Genomic DNA, 12,882 nt, shown 5'->3' on the forward strand with positions numbered 1-12,882 from the left:
GGGTGAGGGAGGGGTGAGGGAGCGGTGAAGGAGGGGTGAGGGAGGGGTGAGGGAGCGGTGAGGGAGGGGTGAGGGAGGAGTGAGGGAGCGGTGAGGGAGGGGTGAGGAAGGGGTGAGGGAGCGGTGAAGGAGGGGTGAGGGAGGGGTGAGGGAGCGGTGAGGGAGGGGTGAAGGAGGAGTGAGGGAGCGGTGAGGGAGGGGTGAGGGAGCGGTGAGGGAGAGGTGAGGGAGCGGTGAGGGAGGGGTGAGGGAGGGGTGAGGAAGCGGTGAGGGAGGGGTGGGAGTGCGGTGGGGGAGGGGTGAGGGAGTGGTGAGGGGGGCGGTGAGGGGTGAGGGAGCGGTGAGGGAGGGGTGAGAGAGCGGTGAGGGAGGGGTGAGGGAGGGGTGAGGGAGCGGTGAGGGAGGGGTGAGAGAGCGGTGAGGGAGGGGTGAGGGAGGGGTGAGGGAGCGGTGAGGGAGGGGGTGAGGGAGCGGTGAGGGAGCGGTGAGGGAGGGGTGAAGGGGGTGAGGGAGCGGTGGCGGAGGGGTGAGGGAGTGGTGAGGGAGCGGTGAGGGAGGGGTGAGGGAGGGGTGAGGGAGCGGTGAGGGAGGGGTGAGGGAGCGGTGAGGGAGGGGTCAGGGAGGGGTGAGGGAGCGGTGAGGGAGGGGTGAGGGAGTGGTGAGGGAGCGGTGAGGGAGGGGTCAGGGAGGGTGAGGGGGGTGAGGGGGCGGTGAGGGAGGGGTGAGGGAGCGGTGAGGGAGCAGTGAGGGAGGGGTCAGGGAGGGGTGAGGGAGTGGTGAGGGAGCGGTGAGGGAGGGGTGAGGGAGGGGTGAGGGAGTGGTGAGGGGGCGGTGAGGGAGGGGTGAGGGAGGGGTGAGGGAGCAGTGAGGGAGGGGTCAGGGAGGGGTGAGGGAGCGGTGAGGGAGGGGTGAGGGGGGTGAGGAGCGGTGGCGGAGGGGTGAGGTGGGGTGAGGGAGCGGTTGGGGAGGGGTGAGGGAGTGGTGAGGGGGCGGTGAGGGAGGGGTGAGGGAAGGGTGAGGGAGCGGTGAGGGAGGGGTGAGGGAGTGGTGAGGGAGGGGTGAGGGAGGGTGAGGGAGCGGTGAGGGAGGGGTGAGGGAGGGGTGAGGGAGCGGTGAGGGGTGAGGGAGGGGTGAGGGAGCGGTGAGGTAGGGGTGAGGGAGCGGTGAGGGAGCGGTGAGGGACGGGTGAGGGAGGGGTGAGGGAGCGGTGAGGGAGCGGTGAGGGAGGGGTGAGGAGCGGTGAGGGAGCAGTGAGGGAGGGGTCAGGGAGGGGTGAGGGAGCGGTGAGGGAGGGGTGAGGGAGTGGTGAGGGGGCGGTGAAGGAGGGGTGACGGAGGGGTGAGGGAGCGGTGAGGGGTGAGGGAGCGGTGAGGGAGGGGTGAGGGAGGGGTGAGGGAGCGGTGAGGAAGCGGTGAGAGAGGGGTGAGGGAGGGGTGAGGGAGCGGTGAGGGAGGGGTGAGGGAGGGGTGAGGGAGCGGTGAGGGAGGGGTGAGGGAGCGGTGAGGAAGCGGTGAGAGAGGGGTGAGGGAGGGGTGAGGGAGCGGTGAGGGAGGGGTGAGGGAGCGGTGGAGGGAGCGGTGAGGGAGCGGTGAGGGAGGGGTGAGGGAGGGGTGAGGGAGTGGTGAGGGAGGGGTGAGGGGGGGGTGAGGGAGGGGTCAGGGAGGGGGGAGGGAGCGGTGAGGGAGGGGTGAGGGAGGGGTGAGGGAGGGGTGAGAGAGCGGTGAGGGAGGGGTGAGGGAGCGGTGGGGGAGGGGTGAGGGAGGGGTGAGGGAGGGGTGAGGCAGGGGGTGAAGGAGGGGTGAAGGAGGGGGTGAGGGAGGGGTGAGGGAGGGGTGAGAGAGCGGTGATGGAGGGGTCAGGGAGGGGGTGAGGGAGGGGTGAGGGAGGGGGTGAGGGAGGGGTGAGGGAGGGGTGAGGGAGGGGTGAGGGAGCGGTGAGGGAGGGGTGAGGGAGCGGTGAGGGAGGGGTGAGGGAGCGGTGAGGGAGGTTGTGAGGGAGGGGTGAGGGAGGGGTGAGGGAGCGGTGGGGGAGGGGTGAGGGAGTGGTGAGGGGGCGGTGAGGGAGGGGTGAGGGAGAGGTGAGAGAGCGGTGAGGGGTGAGGGAGGGGTGAGGGAGGGGTGAGGGAGGGGTGAGGGAGTGGTGAGGGGTGAGGGAGGGGTGAGGGAGCGGTGAGAGAGCGGTGAGGGAGGGGTGAGGGAGGGGTGAGGGAGCGGTGAGGGGTGAGGGAGGGGTGAGGGAGCGGTGAGGGAGGGGTGAGGGAGGGGTGAGAGAGCGGTGAGGGAGCGGTGAGGGAGGGGTGAGGGAGTGGTGAGGGAGGGGTGAGGGAGGGGTGAGGGAGGGGTGAGGAAGCGGTGAGGGAGGGGTGAGGGAGGGGTGAGGGAGGGGTGAGGGAGCGGTGAGGGGTGAGGGAGCGGTGAGGGAGCGGTGTGGGAGGGGTGAGGGAGCGGTGAGGGAGGGGTGAGGGAGGGGTGGGGGAGCGATGGGGGAGGGGTGAGGGAGTGGTGAGGGGGCGGTGAGGGGTGAGGGAGGGGTGAGGGAGGGGGTGAGGGATGGGTGAGGGAGGGGTGAGGGAGGAGTGAGGGAGCGGTGAGGGAGGGGTGAGGTAGGGGTGAGGGAGCGGTGAGATCGGTGAGGGAGGGGAGAGGGAGGGGTGAGGGAGGGGTGAGGGAGCGGTGAGGGAGCGGTGAGGGAGGGGTGAGGGAGGGGGTGGAGGGAGCGGTGAGGGAGGGGTGAGGGAGGGGTGAGGGAGCGGTGAGGGAGGGGTGAGGGAGGGGTGAGGGAGGGGTGAGGGAGGGGGGAGGTGAGGGGTGAGGGAGGGGGTGAGGGAGGGGTGAGGGAGCGGTGAGGGAGGGGTGAGGGAGGGGTGAGGGAGGGGGTGAGGGAGGGGTGAGGGGTGAGGGGGGATGAGGGGGGGTGAGTGAGGGGTGAGTGAGGGAGGGGGTGAGTGAGGGGTAAGGGAGGGATGAGGGTGGGGGTGAGGGAGGGGTGAGGGAGGGGGTGAAGGAGGGGTGAGGGAGCGGTGAGAGAGCGGTGAGGTAGGGGTGAGGGAAGGGTGAGTGAGGGGTGAGGGAGCGGTGAAGGAGGGGTGAGGGAGGGGTGAGGGAGGGGTGAGGGAGCGGTGAGGGAGGGGTGAGGGAGCGGTGAGGGAGGGGTGAGGGAGCGGTGAGGGAGGTTGTGAGGGAGAGGTGAGGGAGCGGTGAGGGAGGGGTGAGGGAGGGGTGAGGGAGCGGTGAGGGGTGAGGGAGGGGTGAGGGGGGGGTGAGGGAGTGGTGAGGGGTGAGGGAGGGGTGAGGGAGCGGTGAGAGAGCGGTGAGGGAGGGGTGAGGGAGGGGTGAGGGAGGGGTGAGGGAGCGGTGAGGGGTGAGGGAGGGGTGAGGGAGGGGTGAGGGAGTGGGTGAGGGGTGAGGGAGGGGTGAGGGAGCGGTGAGAGAGCGGTGAGGGAGGGGTGAGGGAGGGGTGAGGGAGGGGTGAGGGAGCGGTGAGGGGTGAGGGAGGGGTGAGGGAGCGGTGAGGGAGGGGTGAGGGAGGGGTGAGGGAGCGGTGAGGAAGCGGTGAGGGAGGGGTGAGGGAGTGGTGAGGGAGGGGTGAGGGAGGGGTGAGAGAGGGGTGAGGGAGCGGTGAGTGAGGGGTGAGGGAGCGGTGAGGGAGGGGGAGGGAGGGGTGAGGGAGGGGGTGAGGGAGGGGGGGGGGGCGGGGTGAGGGAGGGGGTGAGGGAGGGGGAGGGAGCGGTGAGAGAGCGGTGAGGGAGGGGTGAGGGAGGGGTGAGGGAGGGGTGAGGGAGCGGTGAGGGGTGAGGGAGGGGTGAGGGAGGGGTGAGGGAGTGGTGAGGGGTGAGGGAGGGGTGAGGGAGCGGTGAGAGAGCGGTGAGGGAGGGGTGAGGGAGGGGTGAGGGAGGGGTGAGGGAGCGGTGAGGGGTGAGGGAGGGGTGAGGGAGCGGTGAGGGAGGGGTGAGGGAGGGGTGAGGGAGCGGTGAGGAAGCGGTGAGGGAGGGGTGAGGGAGTGGTGAGGGAGGGGTGAGGGAGGGGTGAGAGAGGGGTGAGGGAGCGGTGAGTGAGGGGTGAGGGAGCGGTGAGGGAGGGGGAGGGAGGGGTGAGGGAGGGGGTGAGGGAGGGGGGGGGGCGGGGTGAGGGAGGGGGTGAGGGAGGGGGTGAGGGAGGGGTGAGAGAGCGGGTAGGGAGGGGTGAGGGAGCGGTGAGGGAGGGGGAGGGAGGGGTGAGGGAGGGGGTGAGGGAGGGGGGGGGAGGGGTGAGGGAGCGGTGAGGGAGCGGTGAGGGAGGGGTGAGGGAGGGTGTGAGGGAGGGGGTGAGGGAGGGGTGAGGGAGCGGTGAGGGAGGGGTGAGGGAGGGGGTGAGGGAGGGGTGAGGGAGGGGGTGAGGGAGGGGGTGAGGGAGGGGTAAAGGGGGGGTGAGGGGGGGTGAGTGAGGGGTGAGGGGGGGGTGAATGAGGGGTGAGTGAGGGGGGTGAGGGGGGTTAGGGGGGGTGAGGGGGTGGTGAGTTCGAGGCGGTGTTGTGAGGGAACTGAGGGAGGGAGTTTCGCCCTCTGCGCGCACTACTTTCTGTGGAGGCGGGATACGCGCACGGGGCGGAAACGCGTCGAGTGTTTTCACTGCGCCGAGCGCGGCGCAGAGGAGCGCCACTCACCGACGACTCCGACTCCTCACCCAGCCCCGACTCCTCCTCACCCAGCCCGGACTCCTCACCACGACTCCTCACCCCCCCCCCCCGGCTCGCCGGGGACATCGCCTCCCTCTGCTCTGCCGCAAGCTTCTGCGCTCGCCTCGCCTCGCAATATCCCCTCGCCCGGGCGGCTTCTCCTCCTCCCATCGTTCTCTCCCTCCTCTCCCCTCTCTCTCTCGCCGCGTCCCTCCTCTCCCTCCTCGCGAGGTCTGGGGTAGGGTGTGGGGGGGGGTCTAGACAGGGGTCAGGGACAGAGGTCAGGGACAGGGGTCTGGGAGAGGGGTCAGACACTAGGGGTCAGGTACACACAGAGGGCTTGGGCAGGGGTCAGACATAGAGGGGTCTGGTCAAGGTGTCAAGGTCTGGGGCTGTCTCTGGGTTGTATCGCCCCTCGGGGCTAGGGCTCTGGGCTAGGGCTCTGGGCTAGGGCTCTGCTCAGAGAGGGGGTCCTGGAGAAGGGGGTCCTCTCCGGGGGGGCCTCCCGGGCCCTGGCTGTGGATGGGGTCTCTCGGGGTGGGGGGGTGGGGGGGACGAGGGCCGCACGGTGATGGACGCGCCGCCTCTGGGGCTCGGCCCGTGTCGGGCAGCAGCGGCCGCTGACGGCCACGGAAGAGACGGAGCCAGATAGGTGGTGAGGAGGAGGAGGTGGTGGTCGTGGTGGTGAAAGAAGATAGAATCTCAGAAGGAGGAGGAGGAGGCGAGGGAAGCGACGTGGTGTGGAGAAAGAGGAGGAGGTGGTGGCGAGGAGGAGGAGGCTGCTGTGACAGCCATCGGCAGGGATTTCAACATCAGCGGCCGCAGCCATCGGCGTGCATGCGTGGGGCTCGGCGCGGGCACAGCCCGGGGAGGGACGGGCGAGGCACATCGAGGGGGTCGGGGGGTCGGGGGGCCATGAGCTCCACGCAGGGCCCCGTGGCCTGCGTGCGGGGGGCCCGGCAGCTGAGCCGCCGCTCCCGCTCGGCCCGAGACCGGGGCCGAGACCGGGGCCGAGACCGAGACAAGGATGCCCGAGACCGGGACAGGGACAAGGAGATGGATCTGTCGGGGCTCGGGAGCCCCAGGAAAAGTCGCCCTCCCAAGGCCGCCACGTCGCCCTCCTCGGGCTCGGAGGGCCTCGGGGCCCCCCCAGGCTCACGGCCCCCGGCAGGGCCAGCCTCGTCCCGGCCGCCCAGGCGCCGTAAGAGGGCCGAGCAGACGGCCCCTCCACCCAAGGAAATACTACTACTACATCACGACAAGGAGGAGAAGAAGAAGGAGGAGGAGGATAAAGAGGAGGACGAGGAGGAGGACATCATCGATGGCTATGCCATCGTGAGCTTTTCGTCACTGGATGCGCTGGAGGTAAGGGCTGTGTCCCCGCGTGGCGGGGTCTGGTGGTGGTGGTGCTCCTTGTGTTTCCTTCTGAATCAGGGGATGACCCCTTGAGTAGAAGGGTGATCTCTTGGGTGGTAAGGGTATGTATTAGACCTTGAGTAAGGTGGTGGTCCTATCAATGGCATCAGGACATGCGTTCCAGAAGCCCTGCGAAATTGGTTCAAGCAAAGCCCCCGATGAGACGCTGAATATTGAAACCGGGTCCAAAGGTTGCTCGTGTTTAACCAATGCTGCCGATGGGATGTACTCCCAGAAAGGTTGATGTGGTTGTGTAAAACATTTTAAATGTGGACGGACAAGAAGGAGCCGTGTTGTCCGCTTAGTTATTTCGCTGCTGGCATTGAGCTTTGAAGGAGGAGGTACTAGCGCCCATGTTGCACTGGACACCCTGTTGGGAAGGGTGCCTGTGGGCCCAGATAAACCCCAGCTTCACAACTACTTTAATAATTGAGACCTTACCCAGTGGACATCCGTGAACAGCAGGGTCATGAGGGTGGACAATGCTCAGAAAAGTTAAACCCCCCACACAAGACACCCTTTTCTCACGTCTCCGCACTGTGTAGGGTTGCTCACTTTGTTAAATCAAAAGTGAGTTCCTGCTCAGATGAGAATGAATACTGTGGCGGTGCTCATAATCGTGTTGCAGCCCTGAGCCAGTGGTGGATGATTCCACGTTCCTATGGCGGGGGCGAGTCTCTCCGCAGGACAACCGCCGTTCACAAAGTGGTTACTTCTATCTAACCCCCAAACCAGGATTTGAATTCGCAACCTTGTGATTGCGGCCTTCCTGGCCGGCTGTGTAAAATGAAAGCCTACAACAATACAACACGGTGCCGTGTTTACAAAGGCAAACGGTGAGCTGAGTTGTGAACTGTTGTGCCCACCCACCCCCCTCCGAGTGTGCGTAGCTGGTGGCTGTCAAATGTCTGCCCGCGTGGTGTTTGACGACAGCTGTGGCATTTAAACATTTTAACTCGCGGAGTTTTTTCTTATTAAAGTGCCCTCCTCGTTGAAACGGTGGTTGTCGTCGCGGGGTTTTTAGTGGCAGTCGTGGTGCCCCCTCACCACAACCTCTGTTCTAACTTCTTCATGTGGCCTATGAAGTGCGGCTATTAGAGACCATACGTTTACTCGTGATTGAGCCGTTCAGCTGTTTTGTGTCAAGAGTTGGTGAATCGTAGGTTCACCCACTCGCCCGCCTTCACGTGTATATTTGGGGCAGTGCGAGGCTACATTGGTCCAATGGTGTGGATGGAGTTCGTCGCACACGGGAGAGTCCTTTTATTTTCCACTTTGTGCACGAGGTGTCTGCAGCGTATGTGGTCTATGGCCTCTGCTCATCCTGGAAAATGCCCTAGTACTAGTTAGTAGGCAGCAATTGTTTACCATGACTGAGATATATTCACTTCTTATTGCCTAGTACAGAGTAGTCTCCCGTTGTCACACTTGTGCATGACAGCAAGATGAGGTCGATTCCTGACTCGAGGGCCTATCTTGTGGGGTGTTCTGCATGGGCGCCCTCCAGGTTTTCTGGTTTCCTCAAACCTAAACCCACACACACGCAGTCACTGGTATTGGCCAAAACATTCCTGTGCTGAAAGATTACATGAGCATTAACTGGGATGACGCACAATAGCATCGCCCCCCGCTTGTGCAAACTTGGCAGGACCCTCCTGAAAAAGGGGTCTTGAGATTAAGTGTGGCTTTCCTCAGCATTCAAGCTTAACAATAGATAATAATGTACACCTTTTCAGACCTGGATATCTACGTAATCAAGTTTGCAAATGGCCTTCACAAAAACCCAATTTTATGATTTTGTAGAAACCAAATTGTGGCTTATTATTTCGAATTGTTGAACAAGTGTAGAATCCCTTAATGAGACACTGAATGTTGAAACCAGTCCACAGCAGTCACGCGGCTGATGGGATATGGAAAACAAATACTTGTATTCTGCTATGTGTAGGGACAAATATGTGGAGGGTATTAGATGATTATCTGTTTTGTTTAGGGTTACATTGCCATCAGGAGAGTATATGTTGTTTACATAACAGAATAAAAGACCATTCCCTGTGTGACTGAATCGCTATTGTGAGCAGTTTGAAAATCCATGTCAATGCAACACCCATTGCATAGATGAGTTGACGCATGCCTAAAGCTCGTATCACTCCGTTTATAAAGCTATTCATGCTAATTCAGTCTCGCCAGTTTTAACATCTTAAACCGTTTATACACAAGCGGACAATGTAACATTTCATCACTGACAATATTTACTTAAAAAATCTTGCAGAAGTGTTGCCCATAAGTACCTTTAATACCTTATTTATAAACATGAAAGAAAATATTTACATTGACAGTCTGCAAGATGAATGCTTTAGCAAAGTTGCCAATTTCAATGAGACAAATTGGTAAGTACCTTTACAGGTAGTTTAATAACCCCGTATCCTAATTACTCAATTTGGTAAACCTTTTTTCAAGATCTAAGTATGTATAAGTACATTTTAATGCCTCTTTTCATAATGGAATGGAGCCTGTATTCATAATAGTTATCCATGGATTCTGCGCAAACACATTGACATGTTTACAACAATGGAACATTTTTGCAGATGAGACATTTTATCTGCTCACTATTCAAATAAGGGGAGTGCAGACGGCTGGCAAGCTGTTAAATGTACTTACATTTATCTCAATTCCACACAGGTTCTATCAAAATGTTTCGCACTAATTTTTCAACGCAGTCATACGTCTGAAGTTTGGCACCGACAGTTTAGATGAGGGTTTTTAAAATATATTTTTCATTACCAGTAACCATGTCAAAAAGTAAACCGTAAAGCAAGCAGTTTGCAGGAGTGAACCTTTGTATTTTAAATGAGAAATAAGGGCACATGTACCACACGGTGACTTAATCCACCATGCTGTTTGTACGTTTGCGTGTGCCAATAAGCACATTGATGACTAAAATGTCACTGGAATGGATTACCTATTCCTGGCTTTCGGAAATCCTGCTAACAACAGCAGGAGCACCATTGGCAGCTTCGCAGTGTACATATTTCTTCAAAAATGTATTTACAAAAAAAGAAGTATTTCCAAGAGAAACATTACGTGGCACGGTATCATTGACGTCAATCTCAAGGAGAAAAAGTGATGAGATCAGTTTGTGTGCAGGTGCTGGATGGATTATTGCATTGCAGGATTGTAAGAGGCAGTGGCGGCCTGGGGTGGCCTTCATTCAGCAGTGGATTGTTCATGGCTGATGAATATTATCGTAGTAACTACTGTACTCGTGTATATTGAGGCTGTGGGGTCTTGTAGTAGCTTGTACTGAGAGTGCTCAGAGGAGATAAAAGCATGCTTTGGCCACCAGTATCAAGTTTGTAATCTTATATCAACAAAAGGCTGCCGGACTTTATACATGAAAGCAAATCCGCCGTACTTATTTGAAAAAAATACTGTTATGCAGTAGGCAGAAGCAGCACACGAGATATGTCCACGATAACATGTTTCAGTGCAATAGAGGACGATCATACCATCATCATCATTTATAAGAACCTCTGCAACAAATACCATTTGTTTATTTTCTAATCCAAGGTGTTGAACGTAGGACCTAAACGTCAAGTGGCTAGCAACGAACAGCACTGTCCAAGTTTTAGTATATAAGAGGTGACACGTTTCTTGAATTGAGCAAGGTTATTATAAGAGCTTGAACAAAAGAGACGACGGCAGGGGGGGGGAATGTTGAAGTGGAGCAGTGTCGGCAAGGAAGAAGCAGAAAGAGAGAGCACCACGTGGTCTGCAGTGTTGGTGGTGGTGGTAGAATGACCGCGGGTGAAACACTGGGCGGGTGGTGTTTGTTGTGTCCTGCAGTGTGGTGGTTGAACAGTGCGAATTGGACGAACAGTCAGTCTGGTAGACCGATGTATTTAATGATGCTTCATATCAAAAGTGCTGTGTTTTCACGGTCGTACTACTGTATAGCAAGCAGTCAAAGTAATACATCTCGTTGTCATCCCCCCAATGTCGGTTCTGTGACACGCACTTGCTTTATTATGAAGTGAAGAGTCAATAAAGATTTCTGAAGCCTTACTTGGATGGAACACTGGTGTTCAAGAACATTAACCCATATGCACATGCGTGTAGAGACGACAACTTGTGGATTTTATGGCTCAATCTGGCCAATCTTAGTAGCCAGACAGTCCTTTGATTTGACAATTTATAGCTGGCTGTGAGCCGCTATGCATTTGCCCATTTCAGTAGCTCGTGCACTGAGTTGCGTTTGTCTAGTTTCTGTGTTTGGGTAAGCTGTACTTTATAACCGTGTCATATTAATGATTTTCACACGGCTTCTTTGTGAAAGTGTAGCATTGTTAGGTGATCGTCTGTAATTGCCAGCACTTTAGGGTGATATATCTCGTGGCTATGTCGCAGCACTGTGCTTTGTCTCTAGGTAGCACGTTTTTTTTTGGTTATTTATAAGACGTAGCTTTGTTTTGTTAGATCGCCTATGCAGTGTTACAACACGACTGTCCAAAACTGTCTTTACTTGCAAATCAATGTCGTTTATGATAAAAGCGAGTCTTTAATGAGATATGTGTGTGTGTGTTCACACTAAAATTGCATTAGCTGACTTCACAATAATTATACAAAGCTGAATTTGATTACCCCTAATCATGGTCAATGGCACTTGAAGAATTTAGTTTTTTTGTAGTGGATAGATAAAGTGATCGTCGTCATTATTATATTTAAGTGGGCTCGTGTGACCTACTGTGCTGATATGTCTTATTGAATGGTTTCTTTGCAAGTTCAAAACAACAACAACAATAATACTTAATTTGGTATGACATTAAAGAGAACAACGTTTACTTTATTGCTTTTAGCTTGTGTTACCATTCACGCTGTAACAGGTTTAAGCAATTGCAATATGCACATTCAAAAGTCAGTGAGTTCTGCTCATACATCAACGAGATGGTGCTCACCTTTCATTGACAGCCCTGAGCCCACAGCAGACATTCCACTTTCCTATCATTAGCACGGTTGGCCACGTTCAACGCACATCATCATACAGAGTATATCCATAGGACAACCACTGTTGACTTCCCCATGACATTGCCATCACTTTACCTCCGGGATGATTGGCCAAGTCACCCCCCCCCCCCACCAGGATTTGATATCCGCAACCTTATAATTTTGAACTCCTCGCTCTATCGCTAAGCCACCTGGCTAGGTTCAGTATTGTTCATTACATGATGGTGGCCACCCTCCCCAGCAGTAGGAACATCAATGCCATATTGGCCAAAGAACCAGGGTGAACTGTGATGCCACCTGGAAAACAAGTTGAAGTAAGATTATGCTCCCAGCCAATAACTTGACGTCCACACAGAGATGAGTTATGACTCTGAAGTTTTGCGTAACAACTCCTTGGATCAGTTTTTTTTTTACGCTCGGGGCTGAGCACAGACCCAGAGGCCCAAAATGCCAAATGGCCAGCAACAAACAGCACTATCGAAGTTGTAATCAATAAATAGTCATCGTGTTTCTTGAATTGGGTGACGTTATTTAGAGGAGCTTGGGGAGGAAAAAAACACGATTGGAGGGAATTCCAAAGTGGAGCAGTACAAGGGAAGAAGAAGCCGACAGAGAAGTGTGATTGAACGCAGTGTGGATTTGATGGTTAATGTTTTGCCTGAGGCAGTTTTTGAAATGTATTATCATCTATAGTATTGTTTGCAGTTAATGCTTTAGTAAGCACTGCAGTGGAAGTGCTAGGCAGTGTTTTCCTGTGGTGACAAGTACACTGAAACTGGCCAGGTTATAGCTGTGATTGCATACACGTCTGTGCACACAGTAGTCTTCAGATAGCCTGAGGTTTGGCCTTTTGGAAAAGGGGTCTCCGCAAGCTTTAGCAAACAGAGGCATTGACTTGAGATTCAGAGGTATGCACTGTGCGACATCCTACGATTTGCAATGAGGATTTGTCCATTGTGACCTTGCATTGCAGTAACAAAATAAATAAGCAGGTGACACGCCCCCTTATCATATCTGTTCCTCCACATAAAAAAACAAAGTATTAGTTCCCTATCCCATCAGCCACATGGCCTTCTGGAAGCGCATTTTTTTTTCAGAAGCATTTAATGCAAGCTGCCTCTGGACCAGTTTCGACATTTAGTGTCTTTATTATCAGTAGAGTGAGCCTTGCTTGAGCCAATGCTGGTAAACTGCCAAACGTATTTAGGAAGTGAACTGTGGGAATAGGGAATTTCCACCACTGTCTTAGGGCTGTGAAGGGCAGATGAGCATCGCCGCAGTGCTGATTCCAGCAACAAATCTCCTGATTTTCAGGCTTGCTTGCCGTGCCATCGCATTCGCAGCACCACGTCTGTTGACCACTCATTGATATGCTAATTTTTTCTCTAACCCTCCTCCCTCTCTCTGCCTCCGCCTCCCCCTCTGTCTATTTAAGGCCACCACACAGAGACGATCACCCCTCTCTGTTACCTGTGTTGCTCTCGCTATGTATCTTGGTGATATCTGTCTGCTAATATGTCTGTCTATAGTTTTCTGGTTAGATTTTATGTCGCTATTTCATTATACCTGATGATGATTGCTTGTGTTGCAATCGAAACGTCGTATTCTATTATTTAATTTAATTTATTATTTTATCTTTAGACGTGACTTAACCGAAAGAAACAAATAATAATTCCTGCAGTCACGAAAGTTCTAAAATTAAGATTGAACCACTTCTACGGGGAAGTTTTAAGCTTATCTTTTTTCTCTCTCTCTGGCGACTTGTTTTCTCTGCCTGTGTCCTCTCTTTAGATTGTTCACACTTAAATTCTA

The 12,882-nt window shown here is 56.1% G+C and overlaps 2 protein-coding genes across 17 annotated transcripts in view; one reads left to right on the forward strand and one right to left on the reverse strand.

Moving 5' to 3' along the window:
- LOC144945222 (membrane-associated phosphatidylinositol transfer protein 2-like) overlaps positions 1-4,667 on the reverse strand; it is a 114,476-nt gene extending 109,809 nt beyond the window's left edge. Inside the window, exon 1 of the mRNA XM_078873566.1 lies at positions 4,642-4,667. The gene's annotated coding sequence lies outside the window, so the exon portion shown is untranslated. The remainder of the gene's footprint in view (positions 1-4,641) is intronic.
- AUTS2 (activator of transcription and developmental regulator AUTS2) overlaps positions 4,629-12,882 on the forward strand; it is a 259,132-nt gene continuing 250,878 nt past the window's right edge. For 12 of the 16 annotated variants that reach the window (XM_078873546.1, XM_078873547.1, XM_078873548.1 and 9 more), the window contains exon 1: positions 4,629-6,018. In XM_078873546.1, coding sequence (XP_078729672.1) covers positions 5,491-6,018 — 528 coding nt within the window. In that variant the 5' untranslated portion in view covers positions 4,629-5,490. The remainder of the gene's footprint in view (positions 6,019-12,882) is intronic. The other 4 variants (XM_078873551.1, XM_078873558.1, XM_078873563.1 and 1 more) reach the window with 1 other exon arrangement.

The sequence above is a fragment of the Lampetra fluviatilis genome, chromosome 37 (assembly GCF_964198595.1).
Source record: "Lampetra fluviatilis chromosome 37, kcLamFluv1.1, whole genome shotgun sequence".
NCBI lineage: Eukaryota > Metazoa > Chordata > Hyperoartia > Petromyzontiformes > Petromyzontidae > Lampetra > Lampetra fluviatilis.